Source organism: Erpetoichthys calabaricus, chromosome 5, assembly GCF_900747795.2.
Source record: "Erpetoichthys calabaricus chromosome 5, fErpCal1.3, whole genome shotgun sequence".
NCBI lineage: Eukaryota > Metazoa > Chordata > Cladistia > Polypteriformes > Polypteridae > Erpetoichthys > Erpetoichthys calabaricus.
In genome coordinates, this window is record NC_041398.2 from 12479723 (window position 1) to 12493862 (window position 14140).

Here is a 14140-nt window from a genome sequence, read left to right on the forward strand (position 1 = left end):
ACCAAACAAACACGAACCAAATAAACATCTGACCGGTCCACAGGTAAAGCAAAGATGGATACAACTCAGATGTGCGGAGAACAAAGCCAGGTAAGTTTCAAAGCAGGGATAAGCCTAAGAATAGTCCATACAGCCAAATCAGCAGTCAAGAAAGAAATCAGTCTAGCTTTAAATGATAGAAAAATAAAACTCAATGAATAAATCTGCACGAAAGAAAATGAAAACAGCTGCTTAGTCCATTAGATTGTAAGTTAATTGTAAAAAAGTTAAAGAAGATAAAAAGTTAAAAAGTTATCAGAGAGCAGCGGCAACCAGTCACACCAGCGTTCACTCAACTGGAAGTATCTGTGTTACTTTAGTTGGTTCTTTCTAATGCACTTATAGGAAAGGCACACAACTTGTGATTTTATTTCTTATAATTTTTAACCAAATAATTTCCCAGTAAACATCATTCATTCAGAAGCAGCTTTTAAATGTTCTCATCTCAGTTCTGCTTCAGTTCTTAGTTACTTATTAAGTTTCTAGAGTCAGCACTGTGATGGCAGTTTGGTTTTCCTCACAGGTTGCCTGCACTCCCTTACAGCTCCTCTGTGTGTGTGAGACGCTGCTCTGAACTGATTCAAGTCCACTTTAGTTTTCTTACTGAATTTATGAAGAGACCCTCACAACAGCTACAGCCTTCTCCTTCACACAGTTATGGTGATGTCAACTCCCAGAATTCACCCCCTGACTTTATCTTAACTACCGAGTCCCAGTCAGAAGTCCTCAGACTCCGAGCAGGTGAACTCCTGACTTGGTTTATGGTCACTCAGGTGGAGGTGATGCTTTGTCCAGATTGTTGTGTCCACGGAGATCTTCCTCTGTCACACATTTAAGAACATTCAGTTGTCTTTGTCTTTCTTCTAACAGATTCTTTTCTCTCTCTTGGCCTTTTCTCCTTGTGACTGTGAGTTGTACTTCAGTTTAAAGTCTTTGAGGTTTCACACTTACTGGTTATCTTTTAGTGGCAAACAAATGTACAACTGCTGGTTGATGTCCTCCTTCAGTAATTCTACATGTTTTAGAAGTGGTCTCTCTTACTTGTGCACCTTGCTTTCCTTTATCAAGTCTGGACTGAATGAGACCCCCACGTTCAACTCCATTACAGGGGTCTTCAGCTCTTACCGTCTGGCACTACGTTACCCTTTGGAGCAGAAGATATCATTTAGCCTTTGTGATGGCCACAATAAGGGTCTTACTACAGGGCAGAAGCTAATCCAGGGGCAGAGATCAGAGTTCTAGTGCTTACAAAGGGTTTTAAAGGACGGAGTGGACTTGCTGATGTTGGTGTCTTGGATGAACAGAAATCCAACCTTTTTACTGCTAATTCCTGCTATGTGTTGTCCATCAATTTGAGTTTTGGCTCCTTCTTTAATCACAAAGTGATAAAGAGTGACACACTGAGACATCACTGGGTGACATTTGCTGTGGTTGATCAGACTGATCAGATGAAACCCAAAACAGTCAGGAGAGTCCTGGTGAAGTGAACTGACATCTGAGCTGAAGGTACAAGTCAATAAAAGAGGGGCAGGCAGTGGCAGCTTAAGAAAAAGACTTGTGACCAAGCAGTGCCAGTCTGTCCTACAATTACATGTCTGCTTTCAGGGACATCTGAAGAACTGATTTATGGAAATCAATCAAAATCAAGTGATAGCCAAACAACAGAAAACATAAAGAGATCAAAAATTAGATGTCGATATTAGTGACCTGATTCATATTAAACTGAGAAATATCAGGCCACGTCATAGACTTCATTGTTGTTTAAGATGTTGGTTTCTAAATGTGTGTTCACCTGTGAGCCGAGCTCTTTAATATTACAGTGAGGACTCAGCCACATTTGTGTCACTGACTGAGACCTGGCAGAGCCGATGTGACACTAGTCCTTTATTTGAAGACACACCAAATGGTGGACTGAAGTTAAGTGTCTTTATCTGAACTTACTGTACATTGAGGTTGTGTAGCAGTGATGGGGGATTTGAAATTGGCTTAGATGGTCAGACTTACACTTCTAGTAAGTTCTTTACACTCCTGCTGGACTTGTTAGGTTTTACCAAATATGAAAGGTCAGAGTCTTTGTCATAATCATACATTAGGTGGGATTATCACTCAGGGGTTTGACATTCAAAATGTCCTTACTGCTCCAATAAATAACATGATGTCTAATCAGTGATGAAGAGCCTGATGAGTTATATCATTAAAAACAGAAAATCTACACAGGAATAGTATATTGACATTACTGAGCTGAACTTATTGTAAGAATCGTAGACTTAACTCTGGAGTACAATACACACTGACATGTGACAATAATGTGTCTCTTAAACAGCCCTGAGATCAGACAAATGCAAACTCCGATTCTTTAAAATGGACAAACACCACAAAGGCAGACAAGCAGCTAAGCACACTCAGCGTGTAAGTGTCAGCAGTACAGAGTGTGTCTATCGATGTGTCAGACCTTCTACTGAATTACGTTTAGGATGACATTGTGTGCTCACTTACTACGCTGACATCAGCCAACTGTAACATCATCTTGTTAAGAACACCTCAGGAGGGTCCGAATGTCAGACATTTCTACGCGTAGCCCACCTGACGCTCGCACCCCTGCCAGTGGACATTTCTAGACAGCAGGCTATAGTTGGCCTCCCACTGCCTTAGAAACTCCAAAGAGAAACTGATCAGAGCCGAAAGAAACTCAGCTGGCTGTGAGGAGAGAACTCAGTTGTTTGTGGGCCATTTTGGGGATCTCATCCTGAGCTGTTTCATGACTTGCACCAGTCTCACCAGGATGGACTCCAGCAGCCAATGCTCTGAACTTGAAACATCAGGTTTATAAGGTCCAGTAAAACCTCGATTATCAGTCAGGGGTCAGGACCGAGGCTGTGATGGATAAGAGAAAAGACGGACAACAGAGCAGCAACTTTAAAAATGACATACAGTAGATTAGTTTAGTGAACAGTCATAAAAAACTATATTAAGAAAATGAATTAATTTAAATAATATTGTAATGACCAGCGTAATAAACAAATACAACTCAGAGGTCCTGGAGTTTTCTATGTTTTACGTGGAGTCTTCGTTCCCTCACAAGCGGTGTCCTGTCTTACACTCCATTATTTGCTTACAGAGCTCACCTCCTAAACAATCACAGAAAGCTTTCCCTACCGATCAGTTGATCTCCTGCCACTCTCGTTGTGTCTTTTTGATACCATAAACACTCCTGCTTATTGTCTCCTGACTCCCTGCTCCACACCTTCACTTCTCTCCTCACTTCTCCTGTCCGCCCCTCACAGAACAGAAGCCCCTCAGCCAGTCCCATCACTTACAGCTTTCTGCCCTTTCTGCCCCATACAGAGCATCACAAGCTGCCTGCACACCACAATATATTAACACAACCTGATATAACAGAATATAGAAAGAAAATGACAATGCAGAAGACCATTAACATTAATACAGAATAACGTTACCGTCACAGTTTCCATTTTCAACACATTTTTCAATTATTTCAGCATCCCGCTTTCTATCGTTCACTGTTGGCCTTCCTACTCCATCATTGATGCAATACTTGAAGAGCTGTTGCTCTTTCGTAAACGTTTAATAAGTTCAAACACCACACACATATGTTGATAGGCCATAACAATGTATAGCAGTTTAGTTTAATTATAACAAAAGAGAAAAGCTACAAACCGCTATTAAAGCTGAAGGTACGTAACGGACACTGGGATTTCTGTTGTTCCAATGTGCAGAACTCGCAGTAGTAATCAGGAGACGCTGGCGTGCACAAGGTTGGGTTTTTGTTATTTAGTCCTGACAGTTAATCAAGTGACAGATAATTGAGTTTTACTGGAGATGAAGAGATTTCTCTGTCACATTAAATGTACAAATTCCTTAACTCAAAGTTATTCAAACTGTTTCCATTAAACACTAAACATCACTCACCTGCTTTTCTTCTCTTTCCGTCTCCAGCTCGACCATTTTATGCCCATTATGTCCAGTCACCACACACATCATGCAGATACAGGAATCATCAGTTTTACAGAATAACTCCAGACTTTTCTGATGTTTCTCACAGAGCTTCTCCTTCAGATTTCTATCAGGATCAACCAGCTTGTGGTGCTTCAGGGCGTCTCTTTCATAGTGAGGCTGCAGGTGAGTCTGACAGTAGGAGGCCATGCAGGTGAGACAGGACTTCATCGCTCTGAACTTCTTACCAGTACAGAAGTCACACTCCACGTCTCCAGGGCCGGCATAATTCTGAGGAGGAGGAGGACTGAGAGTCGTTTTCTTTAATTTCTTGATGACTTCATTCAGCAGAGTGTTTCTGTTGAGCTCAGGCCTTGTGGTGAAGGTGTGTCTGCACTGAGGACAGCTGCACACTTGGCTCTGATCCCAGTAGTTTGAGAGGCACTTCAGACAGAAATTGTGACCACAATGCAGTGACACGGGGTCAGTAAGGGTGTCCAGACACACCGAGCAGGTGAACTCGTCCTGTAATCCACACAGCTGGGCTTCAGCCATCGTCAGTGTGAGGAGAGGCAGGCAGAGAGAATCAGTCATAGGAACAAGGAAGTGACTTGTGAAGAAACTAAAGTGAAAGTTAGTCTGAGCTCAGTGAGTGGGAGGAGGAGGAGGAGATTTAAAGAGAAAGCTGAGAGCTCACAGAGAGAACATCTGAGGAGACACTGAAGGTGAACAGTTAATGTGAGACAGGAGCTCAGAGAGTGAAGACCACCAAGTGAGAGCAGAGATGACCTGTCACTGGGGGTCTGCTAAACTGTTTTTCACGTCAGTATTTCTTATTCATTTATTACACACTGAAGTCCACATCAGACTCCACATTAGTCCTCTTTATTAAAAAAATTATCCATCCCGTAATAAGTTCTCGTCTCCTGCTTATCAATAATGAATTTTTGTGTTTTTCTTTGTCCATGCCAGGAATTTATCAGATTATTCAGTAAAGACCCCAAATGAATGAAGCCCACTCAGTTTAAGAAACAGAATAATATGATACATTAATAAACACAAGGATAGTAGAAATATGAAAACATCTTATAAACTGAAAACAGACAGACAGAAATCGAAGAAGAAGCTATTTATTAAAACAAAGTCGTTTATTACAACTGTTTATGGTAGTAAAATCACACCCAGTATGTGGACTATCGGCTCAGTGGTATTCGTGTAAATGACCGAGTGTCGTGATGTGTCGTTCGCCTGTCAGAGCCGATTCTTTGTATTTAACGAGAAGAGCCGACTCCAGGCAGGGAGAGCAGAGACTTCAGCCGCAGAGAATTCATGCAGGCAAGGGCGGGACTTTAATTTGATGGGCACATCATGCGGCCAATCAAACGCACAGACAGACTAGGATCATATCATTATGTGAAAGAAGGAAGGGGGGCAGACGCTCCGAAGACAGCGAGTGTAGTGGTACAGTCCAGCTACACAGAGCGACAGAGAGACCGGGAGTCGAATTGAAGTGCAAGCGCGTCGGGAAAAAGTGAAGATATGAGCGAAAAGCGAAAAAGAAACGGTATCTGACTGCATTTCAATGATATTGGAGACTGCAAAACTTAGTGTAGAATTTGTAAAATGAAAATATCCGTCAGAGCAGAGCAGGGTCAACACCAAACCTGCACAGACATCTAAGAAGCGCTCAGTAGTCCGTCCAGCTCGCCCTCTCCCCTCAGGCTGCCATCCACTGACCCTGGAAAAGCGTCCTGTTTTGAGTCAAGAACTTCTGCTGCAGCATCCTCTGTCTTATCAAAGACTGCAGGTATATCACAGCCTTCTGCCACTCAAACCAAAATAAGTACATTTATTCCAAAAGAAATGACCGCAGCCAGTCAGATAAGTGACAATGAGGAGCAGAGGTGTGACCAGAACATCACGTGTGGGTGGGCATTTGGCTTGTCCTGGGGGGGTTCAATAAATATCCATCCATCCATCCCCATTTTTGTAGGGGGTCAAATAATAATAACATAGTTTTATATAATATATAAAAGCAAAAATTGTGGCATAAATCATAACCTATCGTTCAATAAAATTAACAGAGGCAATGGAACTTGTATTATTATTTTTTGTGAACAAATATAGAACTACATCTACAAGGTAAATATCAATAAAGTCAAATGTATACAACACATGAGAGCAAGAACAGAAACGTGGCTCATGGTAGTCATTAGTGAGGCTGTAGGACATCAGTTTCCAGTGTTTAACCTTTATATTATCTACAGCAGTGGTCCCCAACCTTTTTGACAGTAAGGACCACTTTATTAGATGCAAATTTCTCCACGGACCGGTCGGGGGTTGGGTCTCGTTGGTTGGGGGGGGGGGGCAGTTTTATACACAATTTACATAACATTTCTATTATAATTAAAGTTATTAAGCAGTTCGCATACGTTTGCAATCTGAGATTTTTCTTCTTTTTTGCATATAACAAAGACATTTTCTTTACATTTGCCAATCCTACAGACTGCACATCACAAACATTAACACTGCAATCTTTTTTTCGTGTCTGCCGTTTCTATAGGAGGGTGACAATGAGTTAAATTCCAATGGATGTTTTTCAAATGTTGACAAGCAATAAGTAAAAGGAATCAATGAAAACCACAGACAACAAAAACAGCAAAAAAAAAACCAAAAAAAACAGTACGAGGAAAGTTCGATGAAAGAGATTTTTTTTACAATGTTTCTGTTTGGGGATCGTTGTTCAAATGTGAACAACTGAGCTGTGACCACAGATCTAACTACTCTGTGGATGATTCGTTCAAGCATTTCAAGGTCACTTCGTTGTAATGAAAGCATCTGCTGAATGTACTTCGTAGTAACGTGACTTCTATAGACTCATGTCATATGGGGAAACTGTCAGGACCATAAATATACTTTGTTGTAATACTCTGTCACCTCGGTCTCTCTCCTTTCTCTGCACCTCTGCAAAGCCCCGCCCGCCAAGCGTTCTGAAAAGTCTGAGTGAGTCGCCGTTGCCCTCAGTTCTCTCGCGGCCCGGCTGTCAGACGGCTGCGGACCGGTAGTGGGCCGCGGACCGGGGGTTGGGGACCCCTGATCTACAGGACCAGTCTGCGGTTACTCTTTGCAAATTCTGAAATAAATTCATTCATGTCTAGATTTTCTGAGATGTTTTTCTCATGTGCCAGAATGACTACATTTCTCTTCCTTGAATGCAGCATTGTTCGGCGGAGTGGAGTGAGAATGCGGTTCATAGTAGAGAAAGAGCTTCACATGCAGCTGTAGACACACCAATGATGAGTGCTGTGATGTATAGCGAATGCCACATAGGGAGGCCTCTTTGTACGGCTGAATGCATTTGCATGCTTCAGAGAGATTAGCATCAGCTGGCAGTTTATTGATCAACGTTGCTTTTGCCACAGCAATTTCATTTTGCAAGCTCATGCTGTTTTGCTCTGTGCCTGAAGTGGTTTCAGGAGAGAATGATCAAAAAATAATTCTGATTTTGGCAGGAGAAGTGATGTGTCCCTCAATAATTCAACATTTCTCTGAGAGAACCTTGTCTCCATTTCCACAATAGCTCTATCAAGAATGCTGAACATAGCCCTTTTAAAAGTCTGATTAGGAGCAATTTGTTCATCAGAGTCACCAAGCCCAAGCGTAGACACGACAATACTATCATCAAGCTGTGAATTAACTTTCCTTTTCCTTTTGAGTGAATTGGTAGGCCTACCTTCACACTGAGAGAAATGGTCCTCCCAGAATGAGTCGCATCTCATCTCCTTCAGTGTGGCCAGTGAAGTTGTCACCACCTCCCCAGCAGGGCACAGATCCACTGCATGTGCCTGTAGAATTGCATTGGCTGCTTTCAGCACACCAAGCACATGATGGAGGAATTTTCCTGTATTGAAGAAATTCTGCTTTTTTAATTGGGTCAAAAGACCACACGTCTCTGTGCAAATGTCAAAGGGGGCAATGTCAGCCTCTGCCACCTCTGAGAGAAGCCCCCTTATAGCTTCCTCATTGTTGACAATGGACTTTGTGACATCATAATGACTGGTCCATCGTATTTCTAGAAGTCTTTTCAGTGTGGGTGTATTGTATGTGTGTGAAACATAATGTCTGTGACAAAATGTGTTCAATGAATTTGACCATTTAAAGAACTTCTCAGCCAGAGGTTCTGATTCCATTGCATGTATCACTGCTAAATGGAGCTGCTGGTTGTAGCAGTGCACATATGGAATGTACTTACCAACTTTGTTTTGTAACAAGGCCTGGACACCACTCCTGGCCCCAGACATGACAGAAGCACCATCAAGACACTGACACACTAAATTGTCTGGGCTGTAACCTAGCTCAGAGAGATATGACAGACTTTAGTTACAAATATATTCAGCATCAAGCTGATTCAGTTCAATGAAGCCAATCAGGTGTTCTTCAGGGATGGAGTTCTGGACAAATCTAATCACTACAGACAAATTCTCAATGTTACAGCCATCCCTGGTACCATCACTTTTAATGTAAAGTCCAGGAGAGTCCGCTTTTTCATATTTGGTCCTGATATCTTTTACCACCATTTTGGCAAGAGTCCAAATTATTTCATTCTGAATTACATTGGATGTGTATTTTGTGTTGTCTGGGATGTATTTTACAATTTCTGCAAGTTTGGCTTCTTTATTGATTGTGTAATCAAAGAACTGAAGGAAAAGTCTCTCCTCTGCACCTTCATGATTGTGACCACGTAGAGCCAGTTCATAAACTGCAAGGAACTCAACGGCCTCCCCAATGCTTTTCACATAATATTTATTCTTTTCTATCTGGGTTGGACCCAGTAGTTGAACTCTGCTTTCACCCGTCTCTGCCCGGTGCAGATACTCTTGACATGCAGACATGGCTCTGATGTGCGGGATACTAGACGCGTGTTTGTGGAAGCCACCACCGTCTTTTTCTAGAGCTTTTTTCCTAGTGTAGCCGTGTTTGGTGAATATGTCCTCGCAGTCCGAATTGGAAACACTAAATTTGCAACAGGCAAAGCAAAAGCTGGCATCACGGACAACAGAATATTCAAGCCATGGTCGAGACTGATACCAGCTTGTACTAAAACATCTGAGTGTCTTTCCGATTGTGCACTTGGGATAATTAATTAAAATGGGCTGGGATGGGCTATCCATATTTAAGTCAGGCTGACCGGACTGTATATTTTGTTGAACGCAGAGGTTTGGATACCCAACATGGGCGCAGAGCTGGAGGACTGTGTAGGCTTATCTACATCGTTTGGAGTTTCAGTTCCCGACGTGGGTGCGCTGTGCTCCGTGTTGGTAGCAGCGGTGCTGGGCTCAACCGTGGAGCCAGCGGCTTGTGGAGGGACAGAGGCTGAAGATGTTTGCTTTTTAATAAGCCAACTATGCATAGCCTTTGGTGTTACCAACCAGAAAATAAAAGAAGAATGGAACGTATACGCTGTTTTAATTAAAGAATGAGTTTAACAGGTTCAAATCTTGCTGCAAAATGTGTGAAGAAGTGAACTGTGAGCAGCACGGTGCCTGTGTAGTGGAGGAGACACTGACGGATACGCACCAAATTCAAACGGGCCGATTGGAAAGCAACTCAGTTTTGAAAATCAAATGTTATTCTTCTCCAGGGTTTTCATTGGACAGACAGAGCATTTTGCAGGGTGGGCACGGCCTGTCTCTGAGGGGGCAATGTCCACCCCAGCCCCCCCAGGGACATGCCTCCGCTGCAGCTCAAAGTGGGGTGCCACCATTGAGAGAGAAATGGAGAGAGAAAACCTGATGAACAACTTATTTAACAGTTTTGACCATCCTAATTCATCCTCACCTTGGAGTACTGCACCCACCACCCATCATTCTGCTGATGCCAGCATAGGTGAGAGTTCCACCCCCCACAATTACAGCTGCCCAGGTAGCAGAGAGCTGAGGAGACTTTGTGCCAGCAAAGCAGCGGGTCCAGATGGAGTATCGCCACGACTGCTGAAGGCCTGTGTGCTGGAGCTGGGGAGTCCTCTACAGCGCATCTTCAACATGAGCCTGGAACAGGGGAGAGTTCTGAGGCTTTGGAAAACATCTTACATCACCCAAGTCCCAAAGGTATCACATCCCGGAGAGCTGAATGACTTCCGACCTGTCGCTCTGACATCACATGTGATGAAGACCATGGAGCGACTGCTGCTTCACCACCTGAGGCCGCAAGTCCAGCACACCCTCGACCCTCTGTAGTTCACATATCAGGAGAAGGTGGGAGCGGAGGATGCCATCATCTAAATTCTACACCGATCCCTCTACCACTTGAACAGAGGCAGTGGTGCTGTAAGAATTATGGTTCTGGACTTCTCTAGCGCCTTCAACACCATCCAACCTCAAGCTGACAGAGATGGGAGTAGATTCATATCTGGTGGCATGGATCGTGGACTATCTTACAGACAGACCACAGAATGTGCGTCTCGGGAACTGCAGCTCTGACATTGTGGTCAGCAACACAGAAGTGCCGCAGGGGACTGTACTTTCTCTGGTCCTGTTCAGCCTATATACATCGGACCTCCAATACAACTCGGAGACCTGCCACGTGCAAAAGTTCAAAGACAACTCTGCTATTGTGGGCTGCATTAGGAGGAGGCAGGAGGAGGAGTATAGGAACCTAATGAAGGACTCAAACCACCTACACCTGAACAGCAGCAAAACCAAAGAGCAAGTGGTGGATTTTAGGAGGACCAGGCCAGTCATGTACCCCATGATCATCAGAGGTGACTGTGTGCAGAGGGTGCAGACCTATAAATACCTGGGAGTGCAGCTGGATGATAAATTGGACTGGACTGCCAATTCTGATGCACTGTGCAAGAAAGGACAGAGCCGACTATACTTCCATAGAAGGCTGGCGTCCTTCAACATCGGCAATAAGATGCTGCAGATGTTCTATCAGACAGTTGTGGTGAGCGCCCTCTTCTACACGGTGGTGTGTTGGGGAGGCAGCATAAAGAAGAAGGACGCCTCACGCCTGGACAAACTGGTGAGGAAGGCAGGCTCTATTGTATGCATGGAGCTGGACAGTTTGACATCTGTGGCAGAGCGACGGGAGCTGAGCAGACTCCTGTCAATCATGGAGAATCCACTGCATCCACTAAACAGGATCATCTCCAGACAGAGGAGATCTATCTATCTATCTATCTATCTATCTATCTATCTATCTATCTATCTATCTATCTATCTATCTATCTATCTATCTATCTATCTATCTATCTATCTATCTATCTATCTATCTATCTATCTATCTATCTATCTATCTATCTATCTATCTATCTATCTATCTATCTATCTATCTATCTATCTATCTAGAATCATTTAAATGGTGGCGGCGCAGTCACACTCTGAAGTTGATGACGCGTGTTTCTATTTGTGTCTTTCAAACTGAAGTCAAAGTCAACTGCGATCTCATAACCTGCCCGGTCAATTGTAATAACCTGAAGGTGCCGTTCAACGTGCGGACAAAACCTGCGCTCCTCCTTCACCCCCCACCACCCCGCAGTGCGCGCTCCCGCTGATCTCAAAGCGCCGCACCGGACTAAACCAGTCGGGCATTCCGTGAAGCGCGCGTGTCACACTGAGACTTAGCAGAGTGAGCCTCACGTGAATAGCCGTCTGCTTACAGTCGAGGCTCAGTCGGTGCTGCGATCTCAAAGTGTCCGCCATTAACACAAGACGGGCTGAGACAGTCCACGGTTATGTGCGCACACTCGGGAGATTTAGGGAGCACCGGGAAACGATCAAGGAGAACATTAGTAATGGAGACACCGAGAAGAGAGCGACATCTACAGAGGGACTGTGTGAGACTATTATGGGATTGCATGGGAAGAGAAAGTCGGCTGAGCACGAAGGAGCACTTGAGCTGGATGAGTAGCGCAAATCTGTAAGAACTTGACCTGCTGAATAATCGCCGATATCACGTTAAAATATCTTCTATCAAATTTTTTTTTATTACATCTCTCCTGAAGAAGGGGCCGATGATGCCTCGAAAGCTTCCATATTGTAATTTTTTTAGTTATACAATAAAGGTGTCATTTTACTTGACTTCTCACTACTTAACACAACTCCAAAAATTTGTTAATTGAATCCAGTTAATCTGACTGCGAGTCTCACGGTGCTAAAGAAGCAGAGCCAAATTAAATGCAAGTCTGTTAATAGTAATAGCAGGTCACTGGCACTTGATCGTTATTATTATATTATTATGACTTATCATCTCATAATTATATGACTTGCTACCTCATTATTACGACTATGTTTGACTAATATGACGGTACACCCCCCTCTAGTTTTTGAACTCCAAGTTCCTCCCAGTTGGCGCCCAGTGGAATCAACGCCACCTCCTTGGAGCTCCAGGGTGGAGGCTCCGGGCTGCAGAGATGCACACTTGGTGTCGATTGAAGCAAGTCTGAATATCAGCTGCTGCCCTTCGAGAGGTGACTGAAGTAGCCGTCTCTTCTTACTGCTAAACCACATCTGTGCGTACAGAATGCAAGCAGCCATCACTTGTATATTATGATGGGATTATACAAAAAGTGTTTAAGAAGCGTACCTGATAAAGTTTAATGTCAGGATTTATTAGCAGCTGATCTTGAAAGTGTGGGGTCAGACTGGAGTCACAGGGACCACTCACCTCGTCACAGCAGACTTTCATGTGTCACTTGGACACACACGAGGACAAACACACACAGCAGGACACAAACACTCAGCCTGGGGAGCAACGCTCATCTGCCTCAATAATTAGCTTCATTGCTGCGAATGGAAGAATTAAACATTCATATGGCATCACCATATATCTTGCTGCATTCTCCATTTTCTTTAAAATTATATATATATTTTATAACTTTTTGTTCTTTATTACAAAACTAGCTGTGCTACATGCTTAAGATGGGTTGAATTCTATGTAATCAATGTAGATCTCAGTAATAGTGTAAGCCATGCACCTTCTGTCAAAATGATTGATAACCTTAAGCACTGTCCCTTTTCTCTGATTGGTGGATTTGAATGCTGTCCCCACCACTCCAACTGATTGGTGGCTGGGAAGGGGGCGTCCCACCCCCACCCCCCACCCACCTGTTTTCCCCAGGAAACTGTCAAGAGCAGACTTGATGGACGTCTTCCCCATCCTTCACCCCGGCCCCCCTCTCCCGAGGACAGTTCCAGACATGTTAGGGAAGGACCCTGCCTTCCACACCTGCTGGTGGCCCCTTCCATTTCCTTACCCACTTCTACCGAGGACAGGCCCAGAACATGTTCCAGCCGGAGCGATCTACCTTATAGCTGTTCTTGCCTCTACTGTTTTGGGTAAGAAACCCTGTATCTATTATTTAAAATATCTATTATTTTAAATATCTATCTAAACTTTGCATTATCACTTGTAAACCGTATGTATTATTTTATCTAAGTCAAGCAGAGAAAGACCCCAGACAGTCTCTGCGCTGACAAGATATCCTGCTGTTAGCAGCCCATGCTCTCCATACAGTTGATGCATGAGAACTGAGCAGACAGCCTCTGCGTACGCCCCCCAAGATGACCAGATCTGAAGCTCTAAGCATGTAGTTCAAAATACAAGCTGGCAGGCTCTCTGTCTACACAGAGACTCTCGGAGCTGACAACCTCTGCGCGCCCCCCGCTAGATCTAGCCAGTGACCACCACAGGCCGGGAAACTGACAGCCCCCTGCTGCGTTCTGCGTGCGCACGTTTGTCAACAGCTGTGCGTAAGTTCCCCCCACCCTACCCCAGAACGGGAGTGCACACTAAGTTCACTCGCACGCAGCACCTCAGTCCGGGAGAACAAGTTATGTGTGTAACTTTTAAAGTTAAGGGATTTTAAAAATCACACCTACACAGTTAAATAATACGCAACAGGGACCTTTTAAATCACATCTGAGAAGTCTAAAAAAGATATCCACAGATGTATAATTTGTAATTAGAATTATAATTATGTATCTAAAACAATCCCATTTCTATCAAGCACCTCACATTTTAAATAATCAGCTGCCCCTAAGGAAACACATTGCGAATAGTTTTCTAAACGTTAGAAGTGTACTCTGATAATCCCAAAGTGAACGGAACGCGTTTCTCGTCAGTCCATGAGACGCACGGAGTATGT

General features: G+C 43.7%; 2 protein-coding genes and 1 long non-coding RNA gene across 25 annotated transcripts in view; 1 reads left to right on the top strand and 2 right to left on the bottom strand.

The window, feature by feature from the left end:
* The window catches only part of LOC127527858 (uncharacterized), a 687118-nt gene that overhangs the window by 360169 nt on the left and 312809 nt on the right, over positions 1-14140 (top strand). The window lies entirely within an intron of this gene.
* The window catches only part of LOC114644514 (tripartite motif-containing protein 16-like), a 428510-nt gene that overhangs the window by 360052 nt on the left and 54318 nt on the right, over positions 1-14140 (bottom strand). For 3 of the 9 annotated variants that reach the window (XM_051927878.1, XM_051927881.1, XM_051927883.1), the window contains exon 1: positions 3970-4594. The exons of 1 other annotated variant lie outside the window; for it this stretch is intronic. In XM_051927878.1, coding sequence (XP_051783838.1) covers positions 3970-4587 — 618 coding nt within the window. In that variant the 5' untranslated portion in view covers positions 4588-4594. Of the gene's footprint in view, positions 1-3969; positions 4598-14140 lie in introns of those variants that run through there. 5 more of the 9 variants (XM_051927888.1, XM_051927880.1, XM_051927879.1 and 2 more) reach the window with 3 other exon arrangements.
* LOC114643665 (tripartite motif-containing protein 16-like) overlaps positions 1-14140 on the bottom strand; it is a 484979-nt gene that overhangs the window by 174354 nt on the left and 296485 nt on the right. The window lies entirely within an intron of this gene.